The sequence below is a fragment of the Terrapene carolina genome, unplaced genomic scaffold (genome assembly GCF_002925995.2).
Source record: "Terrapene carolina triunguis isolate 2854851 unplaced genomic scaffold, T_m_triunguis-2.0 Scaffold115, whole genome shotgun sequence".
Lineage (NCBI taxonomy): Eukaryota > Metazoa > Chordata > Testudines > Emydidae > Terrapene > Terrapene triunguis.
In genome coordinates, this window is record NW_020664466.1 from 147,989 (window position 1) to 168,819 (window position 20,831).

At 45.8% G+C, this 20,831-nt stretch overlaps 1 protein-coding gene across 1 annotated transcript; it reads right to left on the reverse strand.

Moving 5' to 3' along the window:
• Window positions 1–569: 569 nt before the first annotated feature.
• On the reverse strand, window positions 570–1,541 carry LOC113406659 (olfactory receptor 6B2-like). Its single transcript, XM_026652463.1, has one exon. The coding sequence runs from the start codon at window positions 1,539–1,541 to the stop codon at window positions 570–572; it is 972 nt and encodes a 323-aa protein (XP_026508248.1).
• Between the last annotated feature and the right edge of the window lie 19,290 nt (window positions 1,542–20,831).

The window sequence follows — 20,831 nt, forward strand, 5'->3', positions numbered from 1 at the left end:
TTCTTACTTAAGTACTACTAATTACTTGAATAACTCCTTCACACTATGCTGGCCAAATCTGTTTTATGTTATTCCTACAGCAAACATTTTAAATATAAGCATAGAGCCAATGCTCATAACTTCAGATATAAAAATGATACATGCATACAAATAGAATGAATACATTCAATAGAACATAACCTTTGAAAAGATATGTTACATGACGTATGTAGCAGAAAACATATTCCAGTTATGTCATATTAACATTCATAAGCATATTTCTATAAAGGATTATGGGGTGCAACATCACAACACTATTCAGACAAAACATTAACAACATCCCCACTTGTTACAGGTGTCAAATAACTATTAAAGGAACAGGGCAGTATTATAGAGGAGGAAACTGAGTCATAGAGAGGTTATGTGAAATACCAAAGGTCACACAGTGAGTCACTGACAGATCTAACAACTGAACCCGTATTTCCTATACTCTCAGCCAACTACTGTGTTATAACCAACAGAAATATTGTTTGCCTTCATGGAGTTAAATGACTAATTAAGAATAAAGGACACAAGCCCATTTCAGGCAGTCACATCTTCCCACTCTTTCCTTTCCAACAAGAAGCAAATTTTCTACCTACCTGCCTCTTCAGGGCTTCACGTACTTCCCTGTTTCTCAGACTATATATGAGGGGATTCACCATGGGGGTCACCATGGTATAGAAGATGGAGAAGACTTTATTCAGATCTAGGGAGTGGTCAGCGGCTGGTACCACGTACATAACAATCAGAGTCCCATAGAATGCGGTGACTACTATAAGGTGAGATGAGCAAGTGGAAATGGCCTTTTGTGACCCAGCGGTGGAAGGGCGGTTGAGGATGGCAGATAGGATATAAATATAGGACACCATCGTTAACAAAAAGGGGACCAGTGTCAGAGTGGAAGACAAGAAGAAGGAGACCTTTTTGAAGAGGTAAGTATCTGAGCAGGCCAGTTTCAGGAGCGGGGAGAAATCACAGAAGAAATGATCTATTTCATTGGGGCCGCAGAATGTTAAGCTCGACATGAACAGAATGGTCACTAAGGTGATCACAAAGCCACTGATCCAGGAGGCAGCTGCCAGGCAAAGGCACATGCCCCTGCTCATAACAGCTGCATAGCGGAGTGGATTGCATATGGCTAGATACCGGTCGTATGACATCATGGACAGGAGGAGACACTCGGTGCCACCCAAGGAACCGAACAGATAAAACTGGGCCATACAGCCACTGAAAGAGATCGATTTTGCCTCAGTGAGGAAGCTGGCTAACATACAGGGGAATATGTTGGTTGTGTAGCAGATCTCCAGGAAGGAGAGGTTACCCAGGAAAAAGTACATGGGGGTATGAAGGCTCCGCTCAGCAGACACTGTGATGAGCAGGAGGGTGTTTCCTGCCAGGGCTACGAGGTAGAAAAGTAAAAACAACACAAAGAGTAGGATCTGTACTTCACAGCTCTCTGAAAATCCCAGCAGTATGAACTCCGTGACCGACGTTTCATTCCATAGGAGGAGCTTTGCCATATAGGATTTAGCTGGAGAAAAGTGACATGAGAATGCAAGTAAGTATTATGGAGACAAATCTGAAGTTCTTACTCTGTGTTTACTCATTCCTCAGTAAGGGCTAGATTATGACCTGACTCGTTTGGTGAAATTCACCCCTGTGCACTGGGGCCAGCACAAGAACTATTCTACACTTCAGCCCCAAGTGCACTTTGATACAGTTCATCCCCATCTGTTGTCCAGTGGGGGCACTGTCTCTATGGCTCCTGGCTCCTCAACCATCATCTCTCTTGGGCAGAGACTCGTGTCTCCCTCCCTCCTGACCCCCAGCATATTTCCAGTCTTCACAGTTCCCTGACTGTTCTGTGAATGTCCCAGCAAGACCATCTGCCTCACCAGGCCTGCTTTGCCTTCGTTCTTCAGAAGCTATAAACAGTATAATTGCTCACTGTTCAATTACCACACCGCCCTTTCTAGGCAAGCACATTGATTCTGAAGGTGAGATCATTACAGAGAAAACACTAAGAACATAAGAACGGCCATACTGGGTAAGACCAAAGGTCCATCTAGTCCAATATCCCATCTTCCTACAGTGGCCAATGCTAGGTGCTTCAGAGGGAATGAACAGAACAGGTAATCATCAAGTGATTCATCCCCTGTCACCCATTCACAGGTCTGGCAAACACAGGCTAGGGACACCATCCCTGCCCATCCTGATTAATAGCCATTGATGGACCTATCCTCCATGAACTTATCTACTTCTTTTTTGAACCCATAAAAGAAGCTACAAACCTGCTAATGACCTCACTAGTGACCACCCCAACTCCAACCAGGGCTCTGGCCAGTCCTTCAAATACCACTAAGGGTATTTTTTGTGCTTACAAATTCATAACTGCCTTGGTTCAGAACAAGTACACCATGCATCTATGACTCACTTCTTTATACAGTTTCAGTCTTTGACCTGCCCTCATTTAAGAGCTGATCTATAGACAAAGGGTCACCTTTTCCCTCAGCGTGGGGGTTACATTAGCATACACCTCTGCTTAGAGACTTCCTGGGGAACCCATTTAACTTTAAAAGTTCACGTTGTTCCAAATAGTTCTTTGAAGCTCATAACCCTTCCCAAGGTTTTCATTAGTCAGGTCTCCTCCTTAGATACATTACATTCATCCCACAATAATACATAAACATTTGCATTTTTAATACAATGAACTCCTAAAATTACTTAGTTCAATAGGGTTTAACGTAATTCAGTAAGGTCTGCCCAGGATATTGCAGGAAATTTCCATGTATGTCACACATTTATGCTCCATTTAAATTGCACTTGGGACTTTTGTAGCGCATAGGCTTTTTGCTGGACAATCTGCACATCCATTTCATGCAATCATTTCATCCACTGAGTGATATTCTACCTCGTGACTAGTCCCAAGTGCTATTCAAAATGATAAAGGATGGCTTTCTTGAAAAGCCACTCCCAGAGCTCAAAGATCAGAGCCTGAAACCATTACTCCATTTTTTCCCCTGGTTTATACAGCCAAATTCCCACTGAAGTAATCATGAGTTTGCTTGAGCTAGGATTTTAGGAATGGCCCATTATTTATGCAACCTTCATCCACTTTGGAAATCACAGTGTGGGGCCCTGGGTTTTAGAGATGCTGATACCAATTATTTCAGTTGCAGTCATGAACTCTTACTAGAGCTGGTTGACATTTTCTGAATTTCAATTTTTTGGACAAAAAAAAAGAGGATGAAATGTTTCCCAGACTTTTCATGGTAAATTTCCCCCCTTTTGGCAGCAGCTGTAGTACTGATCCCTTCTGAAAACTGGCCTCTAGATCCCGTCATCTAGAAATAGACATCACTTATCAGAATCAAGAAAAATTAACAAGTGTCAATACATTAACTTCTCGTCATACCTGGCCAGATCCTTGTCCAATTTAAATCCACTAACGCCAGTAGAGGTAATTCATTTTTACACCAGTGCAAATGAGATCAGAATCTGGCCTGTGTTTTCTTTGTAGAAATGCACTATATAGGCCCTGAGCAGATTCACATGTTCAGTAATTATTCGGGACAGTTATCAGTCACCTTTCCTTCCTGATGTTTTCCTCTTCTTTCCATAAGAATTGCAGATAGAAGGAGAGAATGAAGGGGATGGATTTAAACCTCTTGTCTTCAAGTATCACTCTATCTGGTAGACAACAAATGAAAAAGTAACCTCTCCTTCTACCTAACAATGTGATATTTATAGCAGACAGCAAGATCTCCTTTAATGCTCTTGAGAGGCATAAGAATTACTGAGCTGGAGAGCTAATAATTTTGTTTTGAAGATTGAGTAAACAGCAATTTTAATTACAATTGTAACCTCAGATGAAGCAGTATTGCAATAGCCAATCCATTATGGGAGGTCTCTAGTGGATGCAGAGAGTGGTCTGCAGCATGAAATCCTCACTGAAACATGCCAACCCCACTGTATTCCTGCTGTACTAGTGAAAAACACTTATGCATGCCATTAGCTTAACACATGAGTAATCCCATTGAATTTAGGCATAAAATGCCCCACATGCAAAAGAGTGAGTAGAAAGGCCTATCGAGTGCGTAACCCACTGCCTGCTTGGTGTGGCATTCTGTTCCCATCTAGTAGCACCTAGACCAGCTAGAGATTATAGAGTTTACAATAACCTGAGCTAACAGGTACACGGCTTTTAGCTCCTGCAGTAGAGGCTCATGCACTAAGCTTTAGAGGTCCCAGGTTCGATCCCACCTGCTGATGACCATGATCTGTTGGTGTTACAAGTGCAAGGTTGTTCTTGTGTTTAATGTATTGTATGAAAATACGTGAGCTATCAACTCAATTCTCGCACATGCTTCAGACTGTGGGGCCCTGGAGCGGAAATCAACCTGTGTTGACTGCACAGTCCCCATTAGAAATTAAAAGCAGTTGAGCCCCATATGTGGCCTTGAAAAATCCCACTCTCTGTAATATGGGGACAGATTTATTGTAGGGTTATGTTTATAAATACAAAGTGGTCATGCAGACCCTAGCGTAACAAAGTGGGGCTCTTTACCTCAGCCTAGGAGCTAGACCATGTACAGCTGTTTACCAGTCTGCTACTGCTTCCGAGCAGGCACGGTTGGTACTTTAGTTCAATCAGTAGACACACAAGTTTTTTGATCCAGAGGTCTTATGATCAGTTCCCCAAGATGACCCAGACAAGGGTGCCCTAACACTAGGTTAAGAGGAGCTGTAGAAGTAGATAGGTTGAAAGTTACATCATGTTTACAGAATGTTACTTCCAGCTGGGGCAGACATACCCCCACTCATTTTGACTGAGCTAGCACAGTAAGGTAGCAGTGTAGCAACAGTGGTGGGGGCAACAGGGTGGGTTGCCTGTCCTGAGGACATCACTAGGGTCTCGGTGGGATTCTGCTTGTCTGTGCTGCCAAAGCTGCCCTTCTCTTTTTAGCCAGCTTGCTTGCTCAAAGCTAGTGCAGGTATGTCTAACCCAGCTGCCGTGTAGACATTTCCATAGGTAGAAGTGGAACTTGTAAGGATGCCTATCAAAGAGTATTAGGGAAAATACAGTCTAAGAAAGCAAGAAAAACATGGAGTGATGGAAGATCACAAAAAGGATGTTAGACATATTTGGTGATTTTTTTCCATTTTATTAAATTTGCTATTGTGATATTCCTATCCCCTCACATGCACGTGGGTCCATCCCCGCAGCTTAATTATATTTGCCTTGTGTCAAATATCAGAGACCCTTTCACTCTATCACCTGTCTCTGCCCATTTTCAGCTAGCGCCACCCTCCTCAGCCTCAGACTGACATTTACCCAGGTCAGAGGCCACAAACAAGGACAAATCAGGCCTGAAGCTGAGCTATTCTAAGAAGACAAAGTGAGTTAGGAACCCAATTCCCATTGTTGAGCACCTAACTCCCTTAAACTTTTGGGCACCTAACTCACTAGGGAGCTTTTGAAAACCCTAACCTACAGCAGGCTTTAAAGGCTTTGTGCTGGTTTCACTGAATTTTCCCCCAATGCATACAGTGATTACCACCCATCATCATTAGTACCTCATTGCTGGCAACGATCATGACCAGAGTGGGTTGGAAATTGGAAAGACTTTCATGACATTTTTTTTTTCACATTTTATATTGAAAAATATTATCTAAAATATTCCTGTTAGAAAATTTTCATTTCTCTGCGTTTTCTGGGTTTATTCTTGTTTGGATGGTTGGTTTTCCCTCCCCATCCCCTCCTGTCCCTTTCTTTTGTCTCATCTTCCTCCTTTCATGCCCCGCCGCCCTCACATTTCCCCTTTTTTTACATTTTCCATTTTGCCACTGAGAAAGGGGAGTGGGGAAAGAGAGGGGAAAGGGGGGAAATAAAAAGAAAGAAGAGAATTAAAAAAATAGTTTTCAATTTAATTGAATAATATCCTAATCAATTGGTTACAAAGTGATCAAAGACACAAACCCCTGGGTCTTTGGACAATGGAAAAATCGGTCAGGTTCTTAAAAGAAGGATTTTATTAAAAAGAAAAGGTAAAAATTATCTCTGTAAAATCAGGATGGAACATAACTTTACAAGGTAATCAGATTCAAAGAGCCCAGAGGAACCCCCTCTAGCCTTAGTTTCAAAGTTACAACAAAACAGGGATAAACCTCCCTCTAGCAAAGGTAAAATTCACAAGTTGAGAAAACAAAGATAAACTAATACACCTTGCCTGGCTGTTACTTACAAGTTTGAAATATGAGAGACTTGTTCAGAAAGATTTGGAGAACATGGATTGATGTCTGGTCTCTCTTAGTCCCAAGAGCGAACACCACCAAAACAAAGAGCACAAACAAAATCCTTCCCCTGCCCCCTCCCCCCAAGAGTTGAAAGTACCTTGTCCCCTTATTTGTCTTAACCCTTTACAGGTAAAAGGATTTTGGTGCCTCTGGCCAGGAGGGATTTTATAGTATTGTATACAGGAGGGTTGTTACCCTTCCCTTTATAGTTATAACAGGCTTGTTTGCCTGCACATCTACCAATGTGATATAGGCCAGCAGGTGCCAGCAATGCCCCTCTGCCATGTACATTGGCCAAACCGGATAGTCTCTACACAAAAGAATAAATGGACACAAATCACACGTGAAGAATTATAACATTCAAAAACCAGTCGGAGAACACTTCAACCTCCCTGGACACTCAGTTACAGACCTAAAAGTGGCAATTCTTCAACAAAAAAAGTAAAAAACAGACTCCAATGAGAAACTGCAGAACTGAAATTAATTTGAAAACTGGACACCATCAAATTAGGCCTGAATAAAGACTGGGAGTGCATGAGTCACTGTTACTCATACCTTCTTGTCAACTGTTTAAATGGGCCACCCTGATTACACTGGCCTCATTACCACTACAAAAGTGATTTTTAACTCCCTTGGTATTTTACTGTTAAGAGTAGGCCACTTCCACCTTAATTGAATTGTCTTGTTAGCACTGACCCCCCACTTAGTAAGGCAACTCCCATCTTTTCATGTACTGTGTATTTATATCTGCCTACTGTATTTTCCACTCCATGCCTCTGATGAAGTGGGTTTTAGCCCACAAAAGCTTAGGCCCAAATACATTTGATAAATCATACACTCCATTTCATGTCACCCTCTATAAATGAACTCATGAAAGCCACAGAGTTCCTGGCAGCTTTTTTCAGGGCCTCCATGACCTCTTTGTTTCTCAGGCTGTAGATGAGGGGGTTGGCCAGGGGAGTCAGGATAGTGTAGAAGACAGAGAACACTTTGTTAAGTTCTCGCAGCATCTTGGTTTTTGGTAAAATATACACAATGATCAATGTGCCATAGAAAGTAGTCACCACAATAAGGTGAGAAGAGCAGGTGGAAAATGCCTTTTGCCTCCCAGTGCTAGAAGAGATTCTCAGGATGGCAGTTATACAAACGTAGGATGTCAGGGTTAATAGAAATGGTGGTAAAGTGAATAGGAAGGAGCCCAAGAAGGTCACAAGTTCCATCTGGTGGGTGACACTACAGGACAGTTTTATCCCTGGAGTGAGATCACAAAAGAAATGGTCCATTTCTTTGGGGCCACAGAAAGTTAATTGTGACATTAAAAATATTATTATGGTAACAACCAAAAATGCACTTAGCCAAGACCCAGTTGCTAGGTGGAGGCAGAACCTGTCATTCATATGGGTTGAATAATGCTGTTCTTTTACATATCGCTAAATACCGATCATAAGACATTGCAGCTAGCAGGTAACATTCTGTACCTACTAGAGAACCAAAGAAATATAATTGCACCAAGCAGCCACTAACAGAAATGGTTCTGTCCCCAGTCAGGAGACTGGCCAGCATCCTGGGCAGGATGGTGGAGGTGTAGCAGGTCTCCAAGCAGGACAAGTTCCCCAGGAAGAAGTACATGGAGGTGTGAAGGTGCTGATCAGCCGCAACTAGCACAATGATGAGGATGTTCCCAGCCAAGGTCACAATGTAGATCACTAGCAACAACAGGAAGAGAAGGATCTGCAATGCGGGGAGATCCCCGGATCCCAGGAGGATGAATTCTGTTATGGTCGTTTGATTTCTCCACTCTGTGTTTGCCATTGTCATATCTAGGGAACACAAACAAATCCAAAAATACAACTTGAAGAGAATAAACCTAAACCACATCTTCTTTTAAATTCCAGAAATGTTCAAAACTCATCATTCCCTGCTATTTACCTTTCCAACAATTGGATCAAAACCCCAGACCATGGTATTCATTTGCCTGGTATCTCTCATTTTGAAACGAATCATGCATATTCTGCCATCCAAACTCCACCAGTAAAAGATCAAATAATGGCTCAGGCTACCCAACTTACAGGTGGTTGGGAAATTGCTTTTTTTGTTTGTTTCTTTCTTTTTTTCCTGGAAAAAAAAAGATGATAAAGAAAAAAAAAGTTTTAGTCCACAGTTTTTGCTCATTGTTTTCAGTGTTTGGGGTTTGGTTCGTCAAAAGAAAATAAAAACAGAAAATTTAGCAGAATATGGAAATTTTCACAAAATATTCCATTTAATTTAAAAAGCCATTTTGCTTCAAAAGATGAACCTCAGTGAAAAAGTTTTCACTAGCAGTATTCAGAGACCGAAGTGTTGTCATAACAGTTTTGATTATTTGCTCACCTTCTGTCATGCGCTAAATATAGGAGCAGAAAAAAGCTTCCCTTCAGTGAAGAGTCCACTGCTGATGATGTTCATTATTTGATATTTTTGGGGATTCCCTTATTGCTCTTTAGTGTTTTTCACTCTTGTAGGTGCTGTGATATGATTGTGATTGGTGTGGGATATTTACCTGAATAGAAGTGACAAGGACAACACCAACATCTGTGTAATGCCATTGTCAGGGATCTAGTCACGCTCCCCATGTGGGACACATGTCAGAATGCTGTCAGGGGTTACAAATGCTGAATCACATATGCTCTAAAATGTCAAGTTTCCCGAATCCCCTCCTAAAAATGAATATTTCCAGGGATTTTCTCCTTTACCTGAGTATAAATTATAAAAGGAGTGATTTTGGAAATATAAAATTTGTTTTTATGACATGCTTATTACACACTATTTATTATTAATTATTATTTATCATTTGTGGCAAATTGCCGGGACTATTATGATGGGTCCCACGCTTTCTCCTCTTGTAGGGGGTTCAGGGTGCCGTTTTTGCCCCTGAACTAGGGTATCAACTGTCCCACTAGTGTCCCAGAAAAGGGGAGTGAAGAGGGAGGGACCCGAGCCCGCCCTCTACTCCGGGTCCCAGCACAGGGGCCCTAGGGATAGCGGCGAACCACTTGAACTAGCGATTCCTTCCCCTGGGTTACTTTCCTCTCTGGCCCTTCAGCTTGTGGGGCTTTGTCAAGGCTGTATCCCCACTTTGAACTTTAGGGTACAAATGTAGGGGCCTGCATGAAAACCTCTAAGCTTAACTACCAGCTTAGCTTTGGTCCCGCTGCCACCATCTCAAGAATCCCTTCCCTGGGAAGCCTTGAGAAACCTTTCACCAATTCCCTGGTGAACACAGATCCAAACCCCCTTGGATCTTAAAACAAGGAGAAATTAACCGTCCCCCCTCCTTCCTCCCACCAACTCCTGGTGAATACAGATCCAAACCCCCTTGGATCTTAACACAAGGAGAAATCAATCTGGTTCTTAAAAAAGAAGGCTTTTAATTAAAGAAAAAGGTAAAAATCATCTCTGTAAAATCAGTATGGAAAATACTTTACAGGGTAATCAAACTAAAGAGCTCAGAGGACCCCCCTCTGTCTTAGGTTCAAAGTACAGCAAAACAAAGATAAACACTCTGGTAAAAGGTACATTTACAAGTTGAGAAAACAAAGTAAATCTAAGACGCCTTGCCTGTCTTTTTACTTACAAGTTTGAAATAGGAGAGACTTGTTTAGAAAGATGGGGAGAACCTGGATTGATGTCTGGTCCCTCTCAGTCCCAAGAGCGAACCACCCCTTCAAACAAAGAGCACACACAAAAGCCGTTCCCCCCCCAAGATTTGAAAGTATCTTGCCCCCTTATTGGTCCTTTGGGTCAGGTGTCAGCCAGGTTACCCGAGCTTCTTAACCCTTTACAGGTAAAAGGATTTGGAGTCTCTGGCCAGGAGGAATTCCATAGCACAGTACACAGGAGAGCTGTTTCCCTTCCCTTTATAGTTATGACACTCCCCCCAAATCACAGATAGTGTTGGACGTTCGGTTCCACACTGGCTGTGATTTCTTCCTGGAGTTCTAGGAGAAAACAGAGTTAATAAGACACATGTACCTTTAGACATACTACTGATTATATAAAAACTAACAATATGTTTTATTCCAAGAACAATTGTTAACCAGTTAACTCTGGGAAACTTTCCCTGGAGAGTGCATCAGCCACTTTGTTAGAAGCTCCCAAAATGTGTTGTATTTCAAAATCAAAATCTTGGAGAGCTAAACTCCATCGAAGAAGTTTTTTGTTATTTCCCTTGGCGGTATGAAGCCACTGTAGCGCAGCATGGTCTGTTTGTAGTTGGAAACGCCGTCCCCAAACATATGGGCGTAGCTTTTCCAGCGCGTACACAATGGCGTAGCATTCCTTTTCGCTGATTGACCAGTGGCTTTCCCTCTCAGACAGTTTCTTGCTGAGAAACACGACAGGATGGAATTCTTGATCCGGTCCTTCCTGCATTAAAACTGCTCCCACGCCTCGCTCGGAAGCATCTGTGGTTACAAGGAACGGTTTGTCAAAGTCTGGGGCCCTTAGCACAGGGTCAGACATGAGTGTTGCCTTGAGCTGGTTAAATGCCTTTTGACACTTATCAGTCCACTGAACTGCATTTGGCTGTTTCTTTCTGGTTAGGTCTGTCAGCGGGGCGGCGATTTGGCTGTAGTGTGGTACAAATCGCCTATAATATCCGGCCAAGTCAAAGAAGGATTGGACCTGTTTCTTTGACTTTGGAACCGGCCACTTTTGGATAGCATCCACTTTGGCCTGTAGGGGATTTATAGTTCCTTGACCCACCTGGTGCCCCAGGTACGTCACTCTGTTTTGGCCTATTTGACACTTTTTAGCCTTAACAGTTAGTCCTGCCTGTCAGATGCGCTCGAAGACTTTTTCCAGGTGCTCCAGGTGTTCTGTCCATGAATCAGAAAAAATGGCCACATCATCGAGGTAAGCAACTGCAGATTCTCCCAATCCCGCTAAGAGACCATCTACAAGTCTTTGGAAGGTGGCAGGTGCATTTCGCAACCCGAAAGGGAGTACATTGAATTCATACACCCCTGCCTGGGTGACGAAGGCTGACCTTTCCTTAGCGGGTTCATCTAGTGGTACTTGCCAGTACCCTTTGGTTAAATCTAAAGTAGAGATGAATTGGGCATGTCCCAATTTTTCCAATAGCTCATCTGTGCGTGGCATTGGATAGTTGTCAGGACGAGTTACAGCATTTAGCTTACGGTAGTCCACGCAAAAGCGTATTTCCCCATCTGGTTTGGGAACTAGAACCACTGGAGATGCCCATGCACTGGTAGAGGGGAGGATTATACCCATCTGTAGCATGTCCTGGATCTCCCTTTGTATAGCAGTTTGGGCATGAGGTGACTCCCGGTAGGGTGGGGTTCTAATTGGGTGAGCATTACCTGTGTCAATGGAGTGGTATGCCCGTTCGGTCCGTCCTGGAGTGGCTGAGAAAATCGGTGCAAAGCTTGTGCACAGCTCCTTGATCTGCTGTCGCTGCAGACGTCCCAGGGTCGTGGAGAGGTTCACCTCTTCCACGCCACCATTCCTTGTTCCTTCGTAGTAGACACCTGCAGGCCACTCCGCGTCATCTGTTTCCTGGGCTGTAAACTGGCAAACGTTTAATTCTCTGGAATAAAAGGGCTTAAGAGAATTAACATGGTATACCTTAGGCTTTATGTTGGAGGTGGGGGAGGCTATGAGATAGTTAACAGCTCCTAGGCGCTCCTGGACCGTGAATGGTCCTTCCCACGACGCTTCCATTTTATGGGCCTGGAGCGCCTTTAAGACCATGACTTGGTCTCCTACTTTGAAGGACCGTTCTCTGGAATGTTTATCATACCAGGCCTTTTGCTCTTCCTGAGCATCCTTTAGGTTTTCTTTAGCAAGGGCTAAAGAGTGTCGGAGGGTGTTTTGTAGGTTGCTTACAAAGTCTAGAATGTTAGTTCCTGGAGAGGGCGTAAACCCCTCCCATTGCTGCTTCACCAACTGTAATGGCCCCTTAACCTCGCGGCCATACACAAGTTCAAATGGTGAAAACCCTAAACTGGGATGTGGTACAGCCCTGTAGGCAAAAAGCAACTGCTGCAACACTAGGTCCCAATCATTGGAGTGTTCATTTATGAATTTACATATCATGGCCCCCAAAGTTCCATTAAACCTCTCCACCAGACCATTGGTTTGATGGTGATGAGGGGTGGCAACCAAGTGATTCACCCCATGAGCTTCCCACAGGGTTTTCATGTTCCCTGCCAGGAAATTAGTTCCCGAATCTGTAAGGATGTCGGAGGGCCAACCTACCCTGGCAAAAATGTCTGCTAATGCCTGGCACACACTTTTAGCCTTGGTGTTGCTTAAGGGTACAGCTTCCGGCCATCGGGTAGCAAAATCCATGAAAGTCAGTACGTACTGCTTTCCTCTGGGTGTCTTCTTTGGGAAAGGACCCAGAATATCCACAGCTACTCGCTGAAATGGGACCTCAATTATGGGTAGTGGCTGGAGAGGGGCTTTAACCTGGTCTTGGGGCTTTCCCACTCGTTGGCACACCTCACAAGACCGGACATAAATAGCAACGTCCTTGCCCATTCCCTCCCAGTGGAAGGACTTCCCCAACCGGTCTTTGGTTCTGTTCACCCCAGAATGGCCACTGGGATGATCATGGGCTAAGCTCAAGAGCTTTACCCGATACTTAGTGGGAACTACCAACTGTTTTTGAGGATGCCAGTCTTCCTGGTGCCCACCAGAAAGAGTGTCCTTGTATAACAGTCCTTGTTCTACAACAAACCGGGATCGGTTAGAAGAGCTGAGAGGCGGTGGGGTGCTCCGTGCCGCCGCCCAAGCTTTCTGAAGGCTGTCATCTGCTTCCTGCTCGGCCTGGAACTGTTCCCTTGATGCTGGAGACATCAGTTCCTCCTTGGACTGTGGACTGGGGCTTGGTCCCTCTGGAAGCGATGCAGGTGCTGGGGCTGTTTCCACTGACCGTGAACCGCTGTCCGCTGGTGCACTATGTGGTATCTCAGGCTCTGGCTGAGCCTCTTGGGTAGGGTTATCTGCTGCTTTCGCCAGTTCAGGCTCGCTGGTGCCCTCTGGCATTGGAGTTGTAGACGGGTTTGCAAGCGCTGGACTCAGTGCCGGCAATGGTTCTGGTGCTGGTTGCGTTGCCAGTTCCGGTTCCGGGACTGGCTTTGGCTGGGTCTCTGGGATTGGATCCACTACGGCTGTTGCAGTCGTTGGCAGGGGATCCGGTTCCACCACCTGTGTTTGGGTCTCCGGTAACACAGACGGGGCCCTGGTGGACGGCTCAGGAACAGGGATGGGGGTGAAAGCTTGCTTAGCCTGGCTGCGGGTGACTATTCCCACCATTTTGGCTAGCTTCACATGGTTGGCCAAGTCTTCCCCCAGCAGCATGGGGATGGGATAATTGTCATAGACTGCAAAAGTCCACATTCCTGCCCAGCCCTTGTACTGGACATGCAACTGGGCTGTAGGCAAGGTTACAGACTGTGACACGAAGGGTTGAATTGTCACTGTAGCCTCCGGGTTGATGAGTTTGGGGTCCACTAGGGATTGGTGGATAGTTGACACTTGTGCCCCAGTATCCCTCCAAGCGATAACCTTCTTTCCGCCCACTCTCAAGGTTTCCCTTCGCTCCGAGGGTATGAGAGAGGCATCTGTGTCTGGGGATCTTTGGTGTGACTGGGGTGTAATGAACTGTAATCGGTTGGGGTTCTTGGGGCAGTGAGCCTTTATATGCCCCAGTTCATTACATTTAAAACATCGCCCTGCTAAGGTATCACCGGGGCGATGCTTGTTGGTGGAGACTGGTGGGGTGGGGTGAGAAGGCGTCTGGGGTTTCCCTTGGGAGGTGGGTGGGGCCTTTGGTTGTCCCCGGTGATAAGGTTTTGTTTCGGCTTGCCCCTTCTGATATTCGCTCCAACTGCTACTAGCTTTTTTCTTTTCTGTCACCTCCACCCATTTGGCGCCAATCTCCCCCACCTCGGTTACAGTTTTGGGCTTCCTATCTAGGATGTACCTTTCTATTTCCTCAGGAACACCCTCTAAAAACTGCTCCATTTTTAATAGGGAAAGCAGATCTTCCAGAGATTTAACATTTGCTCCTGATACCCAGGCATCACAATTTTTGTCAATGTGGTAGGCATGCCGGGTAACTGACACATCTGGTTTCCACCTTAGGGCTCTGAACCGCCGACGGGCATGCTCGGGTGTTAGCCCCATTCTGAGTCTGGCCTTGTTTTTAAAAAGTTCATAACTGTTCATGTGTTCTTTAGGTATTTCAGCCGCCACCTCTGCTAAGGGTCCACTGAGCTGCGGTCTCAGCTCTACCATGTACTGGGGTGGAGGGATGCTGTATCCAAGGCAGGCCCTTTCAAAATTTTCTAAGAAGGCCTCAGTATCATCGCCTGCCTTGTAGGTAGGGAATTTCCTGAGATGGGAAGTGGTACCTGGAGAGGAGTTGTTAGGATGGTCTGATGCACCCTGCCTAGTCCTTGCTGCTTCCAGTTCCATCTCTTTTTCTTTCAGCTCCATCTCTCTTTTATGGGCCTCCTGTTTGGCTTTTTCTTCTCTTTCATGAGCCTCCTGTTTGGCTTTCTCTTCTCTTTCATGGGCCTCCTGTTTGGCTTTTTCTTCTCTTTTATGGGCCTCCTCTTCAGCTTCTTTCTCAAGTTTTTTAATTTCAAGCAGTCTCTGATGTTTTCTCTCATTTTCTTCTGCTTCTAGTCTGGCCAGTTCTATTTTGTTAGCTACTTCTTTGGTAGTCATTTTCCTGATTTCTTGTGCTGGGTCACACCCTCTGCAGTTGACTGAAACTGGGATGTACTTAGCTCTGGCTGCTGCTGAGTTAACAGAGACTTTCTAACAAGCTACTCCCGAGGATGTAAAAAGAAAAAAAAAACAATTCAGCCTGTAAATTACCTTTACCAGTTCAAAGTTTGCTCACTTTGAACCCTTCTCTTAACAAAGGACCTCGTTAAAAAAAACTTAACACCTCTGCCTTCAGGCAAGGAGAGATAATATATGCATCTACCTTCAGCTCTGCTCTCCAAGCAGCTAGAAGGAAAAAAAAATCTCTTACTGGCTTTTGGGTCTAAAACGATCTCCACCGCTGCGCCACCATGTCAAGGCTGTATCCCCACTTTGAACTTTAGGGTACAAATGTAGGGGCCTGCATGAAAACCTCTAAGCTTAACTACCAGCTTAGCTTTGGTCCCGCTGCCACCATCTCAAGAATCCCCTCCCTGGGAAGCCTTGAGAAACCTTTCACCAATTCCCTAGTGAACACAGATCCAAACCCCCTTGGATCTTAAAACAAGGAGAAATTAACCATCCCCCCTCCTTCCTCCCACCAACTCCTGGTGAATACAGATCCAAACCCCCTTGGATCTTAACAGAAGGAGAAATCAATCTGGTTCTTAAAAAAGAAGGCTTTTAATTAAAGAAAATGTAAAAATCATCTCTGTAAAATCAGTATGGAAAATACTTTACAGGGTAATCAAACTTAAAGAGCTCAGAGGACCCCCCTCTGTCTTAGGTTCAAAGTACAGCAAAACAAAGATAAACACTCTGGTAAAAGGTACATTTACAAGTTGAGAAACCAAAGTAAATCTAAGACGCCTTGCCTGTCTTTTTACTTACAAGTTTGAAATAGGAGAGACTTGTTTAGAAAGATGGGGAGAACCTGGATTGATGTCTGGTCCCTCTCAGTCCCAAGAGCGAACCACCCCTTAAAACAAAGAGCACACACAAAAGCCTTTCCCCCCCCAAGATTTGAAAGTATCTTGCCCCCTTATTGGTCCTTCGGGTCATGTGTCAGCCAGGTTACCCGAGCTTCTTAACCCTTTACAGGTAAAAGGATTTGGAGTCTCTGGCCAGGAGGGATTCCATAGCACAGTACACAGGAGAGCTGTTTCCCTTCCCTTTATAGTTATGACAGGCTTCCATCCTAATTTCTTTCCTTTTAGCTTCTGGTATTCAGTATGGTCTTAACGTCACTCTTACTCCAGGACTGGTGATGATATGATGTTGGACCAGTGTTGTACGGCCTGGCTGTGTACAGAACACGTCTTGGTTCCATTGGATCATATCAATGACCTCTGTTCATTGTTCTGGGGTTAATTCGGGGGATAGCCTCACCTGCCCCTGTGGGTCGTCTGTCCAGGGTGGAGCTCCCTGAACGACCAGGCACTTCTCTCGGTCACGCCAGGGCTTCAGTAAGTTGACGTGGTAGATCTGCTCTGGCCTTCGGCGGTCTGGTTGTCTGACCTTATAGTCCACCTCCCCAATGGCTTCCACTATCTCATACGGCCCATGCCAGCTGGCCAGGAGTTTGCTTTCTGCTGTCAGCACTAGCACCATCACCCGTTCTCCCAGCTGAAATCTCCGTACTTTCGCCCAGTGATTGTAATATGTCCGCTGGGCCTCTTGTGCTTTTTCCAAATGTTCTCGTACTATGGGGGTCACTCGAGCTATTCGCTTTCTCATCTGTATCACGAGCTCAATGACATTCTTTCCTGGGTTGGGTTGTTCTTTCCAATCCTCCTTGGCAATATCTAATATTCCGCATGGGTGGCGTCCGTATAGTAGCTCAAGGGAGAGAGACCAGTGGACGCCTGGGGAACTTCCCATGTTGCAATCATTAGGTACTGTAGAAGGGTATCCCAGTCTTTTCTGTCGTGTGCTACCACCTTCCGGATCATACTTTTAAGGGTATGGTTAAACTGCTCGACCAGGCCATCTGTTTGTGGATGGTAGACTGAGGTCCGTAGGGCCTGGATGTGGAGCAGGATACATAAGCCCTTCATTAATTTTGACATGAAGGGGGTTCCTTGGTCAGTCAGGATCTCCTTAGGGATGCCCACTCTGGCAAAAACCTGGAGTAGTTCTTTTGCTATTGCTTTGGATGTGGGGTTTCTTAAAGGAATGGCTTCTGAGTACCTTGTGGCATAGTCAAGGATGAGTAGTACATTTCGGTGGCCCCGTGCCGATCTTTCTAGCGGGCCCACTAGGTCCATGGCTATCATCTCGAAAGGGACTAATAGGCAAAGGTACTAATGGGGCCCACAAGTGGGGTCAGGGGCTATGCAACTGGCATTCAGGGCAGGAGGCACAATAGCGTTGGACCTTCGCGCGTATTCCTGGCCAGTAAAACCTTCTTAGGATTCTATCCAGTGTTTTGTCTACTCCTAGATGTCCCCCAAATAAATGACTGTGAGCTAATTCTAGTACTGCCCTTGTGTGTTTCCGTGGGACTAAGAGCTGCTCTACTTCTTCCCCTCGTATTTGAGCTATCCGGTACAACAGATCGCATTTGAACACATAATATGGCCTTGGGCCTTTGGTCTTTCCCTCCACAGGTACGCCATTTACTTCCACTACCTCCTCTCTCACATTCGCATATAGTGGGTCATTGGCTTGGTCCTGTCTGAAATTCTCACGTGCGGTACTGATCTGACCTAATTCCAGGGGACTTATTTCAATTCCACCCACTGGGTTGCTCCTACTTGGACTAGGACCCGCCTCTGAGTCCTCACTGGCCTGAATTGTCTCCTGGCCTCCTGAACGGGTTCGCCTACCAACAAGGGAGGCTTTCTGGCTCCCTGCTAGAATCCTGGTCCCTGATCTTTTATCTGCCCTCCTTTCCCAGCTAGGCTTTTGGGTTTTCCTAGCGGATGAAAATAACTCTGGGGCAAATCCAGAAAAAATTGGGGTGAGGCTATCTGTACGTGCCTCAGTCTCAGCCTGGGGGTCACTACCCTCCTCTGGCTCTACTGGGGGAAGTAGGCTCTCAAACCCTGGGAAGTCCCTACCAATTAAGACCGGGTAGGGGAGCCTGGGGACCACCCCTGCAGTTACCCTGGTAGTGTTCCTCTGGATCTCAATCTGTACTGGGGTTTTGTGGGGTAAAAATTTACAGTGCCATGAATGCATGTTACCCTTGTGGTTTTTGCCCAGGTTAGTTGGTCTTGCCCCACCAACTTCCCCGAGACCAGCGTGACAGCACTCCCAGAATCCACTAATGCTATGGTCTCAATACCATTCATTTTTACCAACCTCGTATACCCATGCGGGGCCATTGCAACCCCTACCTGGTCAATTAGGCCACATTGCTCCCTGTGATCCCCCAGATTGCACTGCATAGGCTCTTCCCGGTTGGTGCATTGGGCTGCTATATGCCCCAATTCCCCACATTCGTAACACTGATCCCTTATCCTGGTTGCCGCCCTCTGCCTGGGGCTATTTGCCCCCCCCAGCCCTCTTTTCCCAAACCCCCAGGTCCCTTCTTGGCCTTGGGCCATTCTTCAGTGTCTTTCCTCCCAGTTATGGTTCTCCTGGCATTCTCGACAGTCCGGGGCCTTTGGTTTGGGACTGGCTTCCTGGTTTGCCGTGTCTCACCCCCTGGGGTCTGAAACAGTTCATGGGCTGCTAGCTGTCTTTCCATGAGGGAGACCAACTCATCATAGGTGGTGGTAGCCCCCTCATATACCGGTCCAGTACCAGGAGCTCCATCATTTTCTCAGAGCTGAGGGCCTCAGGACGCAGCCATTTCTGCGTCAGGTGGATCAGGTCAAACAATTGCGATTGGGGTGCCTTGTCCTCTGTATACTGCCACTCATGGAACCTCTGGGCTTGCAACACCGTCATTACTCTAGATCTGGCCAGGATCTCTGCCTTAAGCTGGGGGTAATCTGCTGCAGTCTCTGTGACCATATTGTAGTAGACCTTCTGGGCCTCCCCACACAGGAACAAGGCGAGGATGCCAGACCACTGATCTCAGGGTCAGGCCTCCCACAGGGCTGCTCTCTCAAAAGCCAGGAGGTATGCTTCCAGATCATCCTCCTGTGTCATTTTCTGCAGGCAGTGGCTGGCCTGTATGGTCTGGGTCCCATCGTAGCTGTGGTTTTGCTCCAAAAGGGCCTTCATCTGGTTCACCAGCTTCTGCAGCAGGGCTCAGCCCTGGGCAGCCTGGCTCATCAACAGACGATTAGTCTCCTGCTGCATCTGAGTCGCCTCCTGTTGGGCGGTTGCTTGGACCCGTGTAGCCTCCTGCTGGGCCGCAGTGGCTTGTATTAGGGCCTTGACCACGTCGTCCATCTTGGGGATGGGATGGTTTTGGCTAACCCTGATTTAAGTCCACAACGTGACTATCCCACTCTTGACACCACATGTGGCAAATTGCCAGCACTATTATGATGGGTCCCACGCTTTCTCCTCTTGTGGGGGGTTCAGGGTGCCGTTTTTGCCCCTGAACTGGGGTATCAACTGTTCCACTAGTGTCCCAGAAAAGGGGAGTGGAGAGGGAGGGACCCGGGCCCACCCTCTACTCCGGGTCCCAGCCCAGGGGCCCTAGGGACAGTGGCGAACCACTTGAACTAGCGATTCCTTCCCCTGGGCTACTTCCCTCTCCAGCCCTTCAGCTTGTGGGGCTTCCTGCCCTCTCTCCACTTGGGCCAAGTTTCTCCCAACCCCTTGTGTCTGTAGAGTCCCTCTGCTCTTCTCAAGCTGGGTTTCCCTTTATCTAGGGTCTTGGTCTTCTGGCCCACCACAGCACTTCTCCAAACTGCTCTCCTCCAAACTGCTTTCTTCTCCAACACCAAACCACTCTGCTTCAACTCCTCCAACTGTCTGATTGAAGCAGGGTTTTTTTATCAGGTGACTGGCTTCAGGTGCTCTAATTGGCTTAATTGGTTTCAGGTGCTCTAATTAATCTGTAGCAGCCTCTCTTCCCTCTACAGGCAATAAGGCTCTCATCATCCTGGGGTTTACATATCTCCCATCTATCACTTTCTTGCTGCCCTCTGGCCAGGCTATATCACACATTACAGTATTTGTATTACATTATGAAAATGGAAACACTCTTCCAAGATCTCACTTTCGTAGCTTATATCACTTTGAATAAGCCTGTTATAAGACAAGGCTCCTATGTTTCATCAAGGAGAATCAGATGTGAAACAGCATGAAGGTATTTAAAAAGCCAACGCAAAGAGTTCCTCTTGCACAAGCATTCAGGTCTCGAGCAGTCCAGGCAAACAATGCATGTTACAACAAAGCTTAAACTTGTTCTTCATAATAATTTTAAAAACAATACTAACTGCCTATTTAATTTTAAAAACAGCAAAAAATATCCACCTCCTTTTCAATTTCTTATAAGGAGTCTTGAAGTTTAAATCTCCTCAGTGTGATAGATATGCTTGCTTTGATCTGCTTAGCTCTTGGAGGCCCAGGGGCTCCGGGCTGCTGGCCCATGCTGCCCGGGGTCCCAAGGGACAGCTCTGTCTGCCATTACGGAATTTTTTCCCGAGAACCCCGTAACATTTCACGAACCCCCAGGGGTTCACAAACCCCAGTTTGGGAACCTCTGTATCATATCATCGGATGTACAACATCTCCACATCTTGCTTGATATTCATAATTTTATGCAGCCCCATGGTTTGTTAATATTATTATTAATAATAATAATGTAATTATTATTGAGTGCAGGCGACTGGGCTAGGTGGACTCTCAAGCTCCCTTACAGTCCTATGATTCTATTTTCTGTG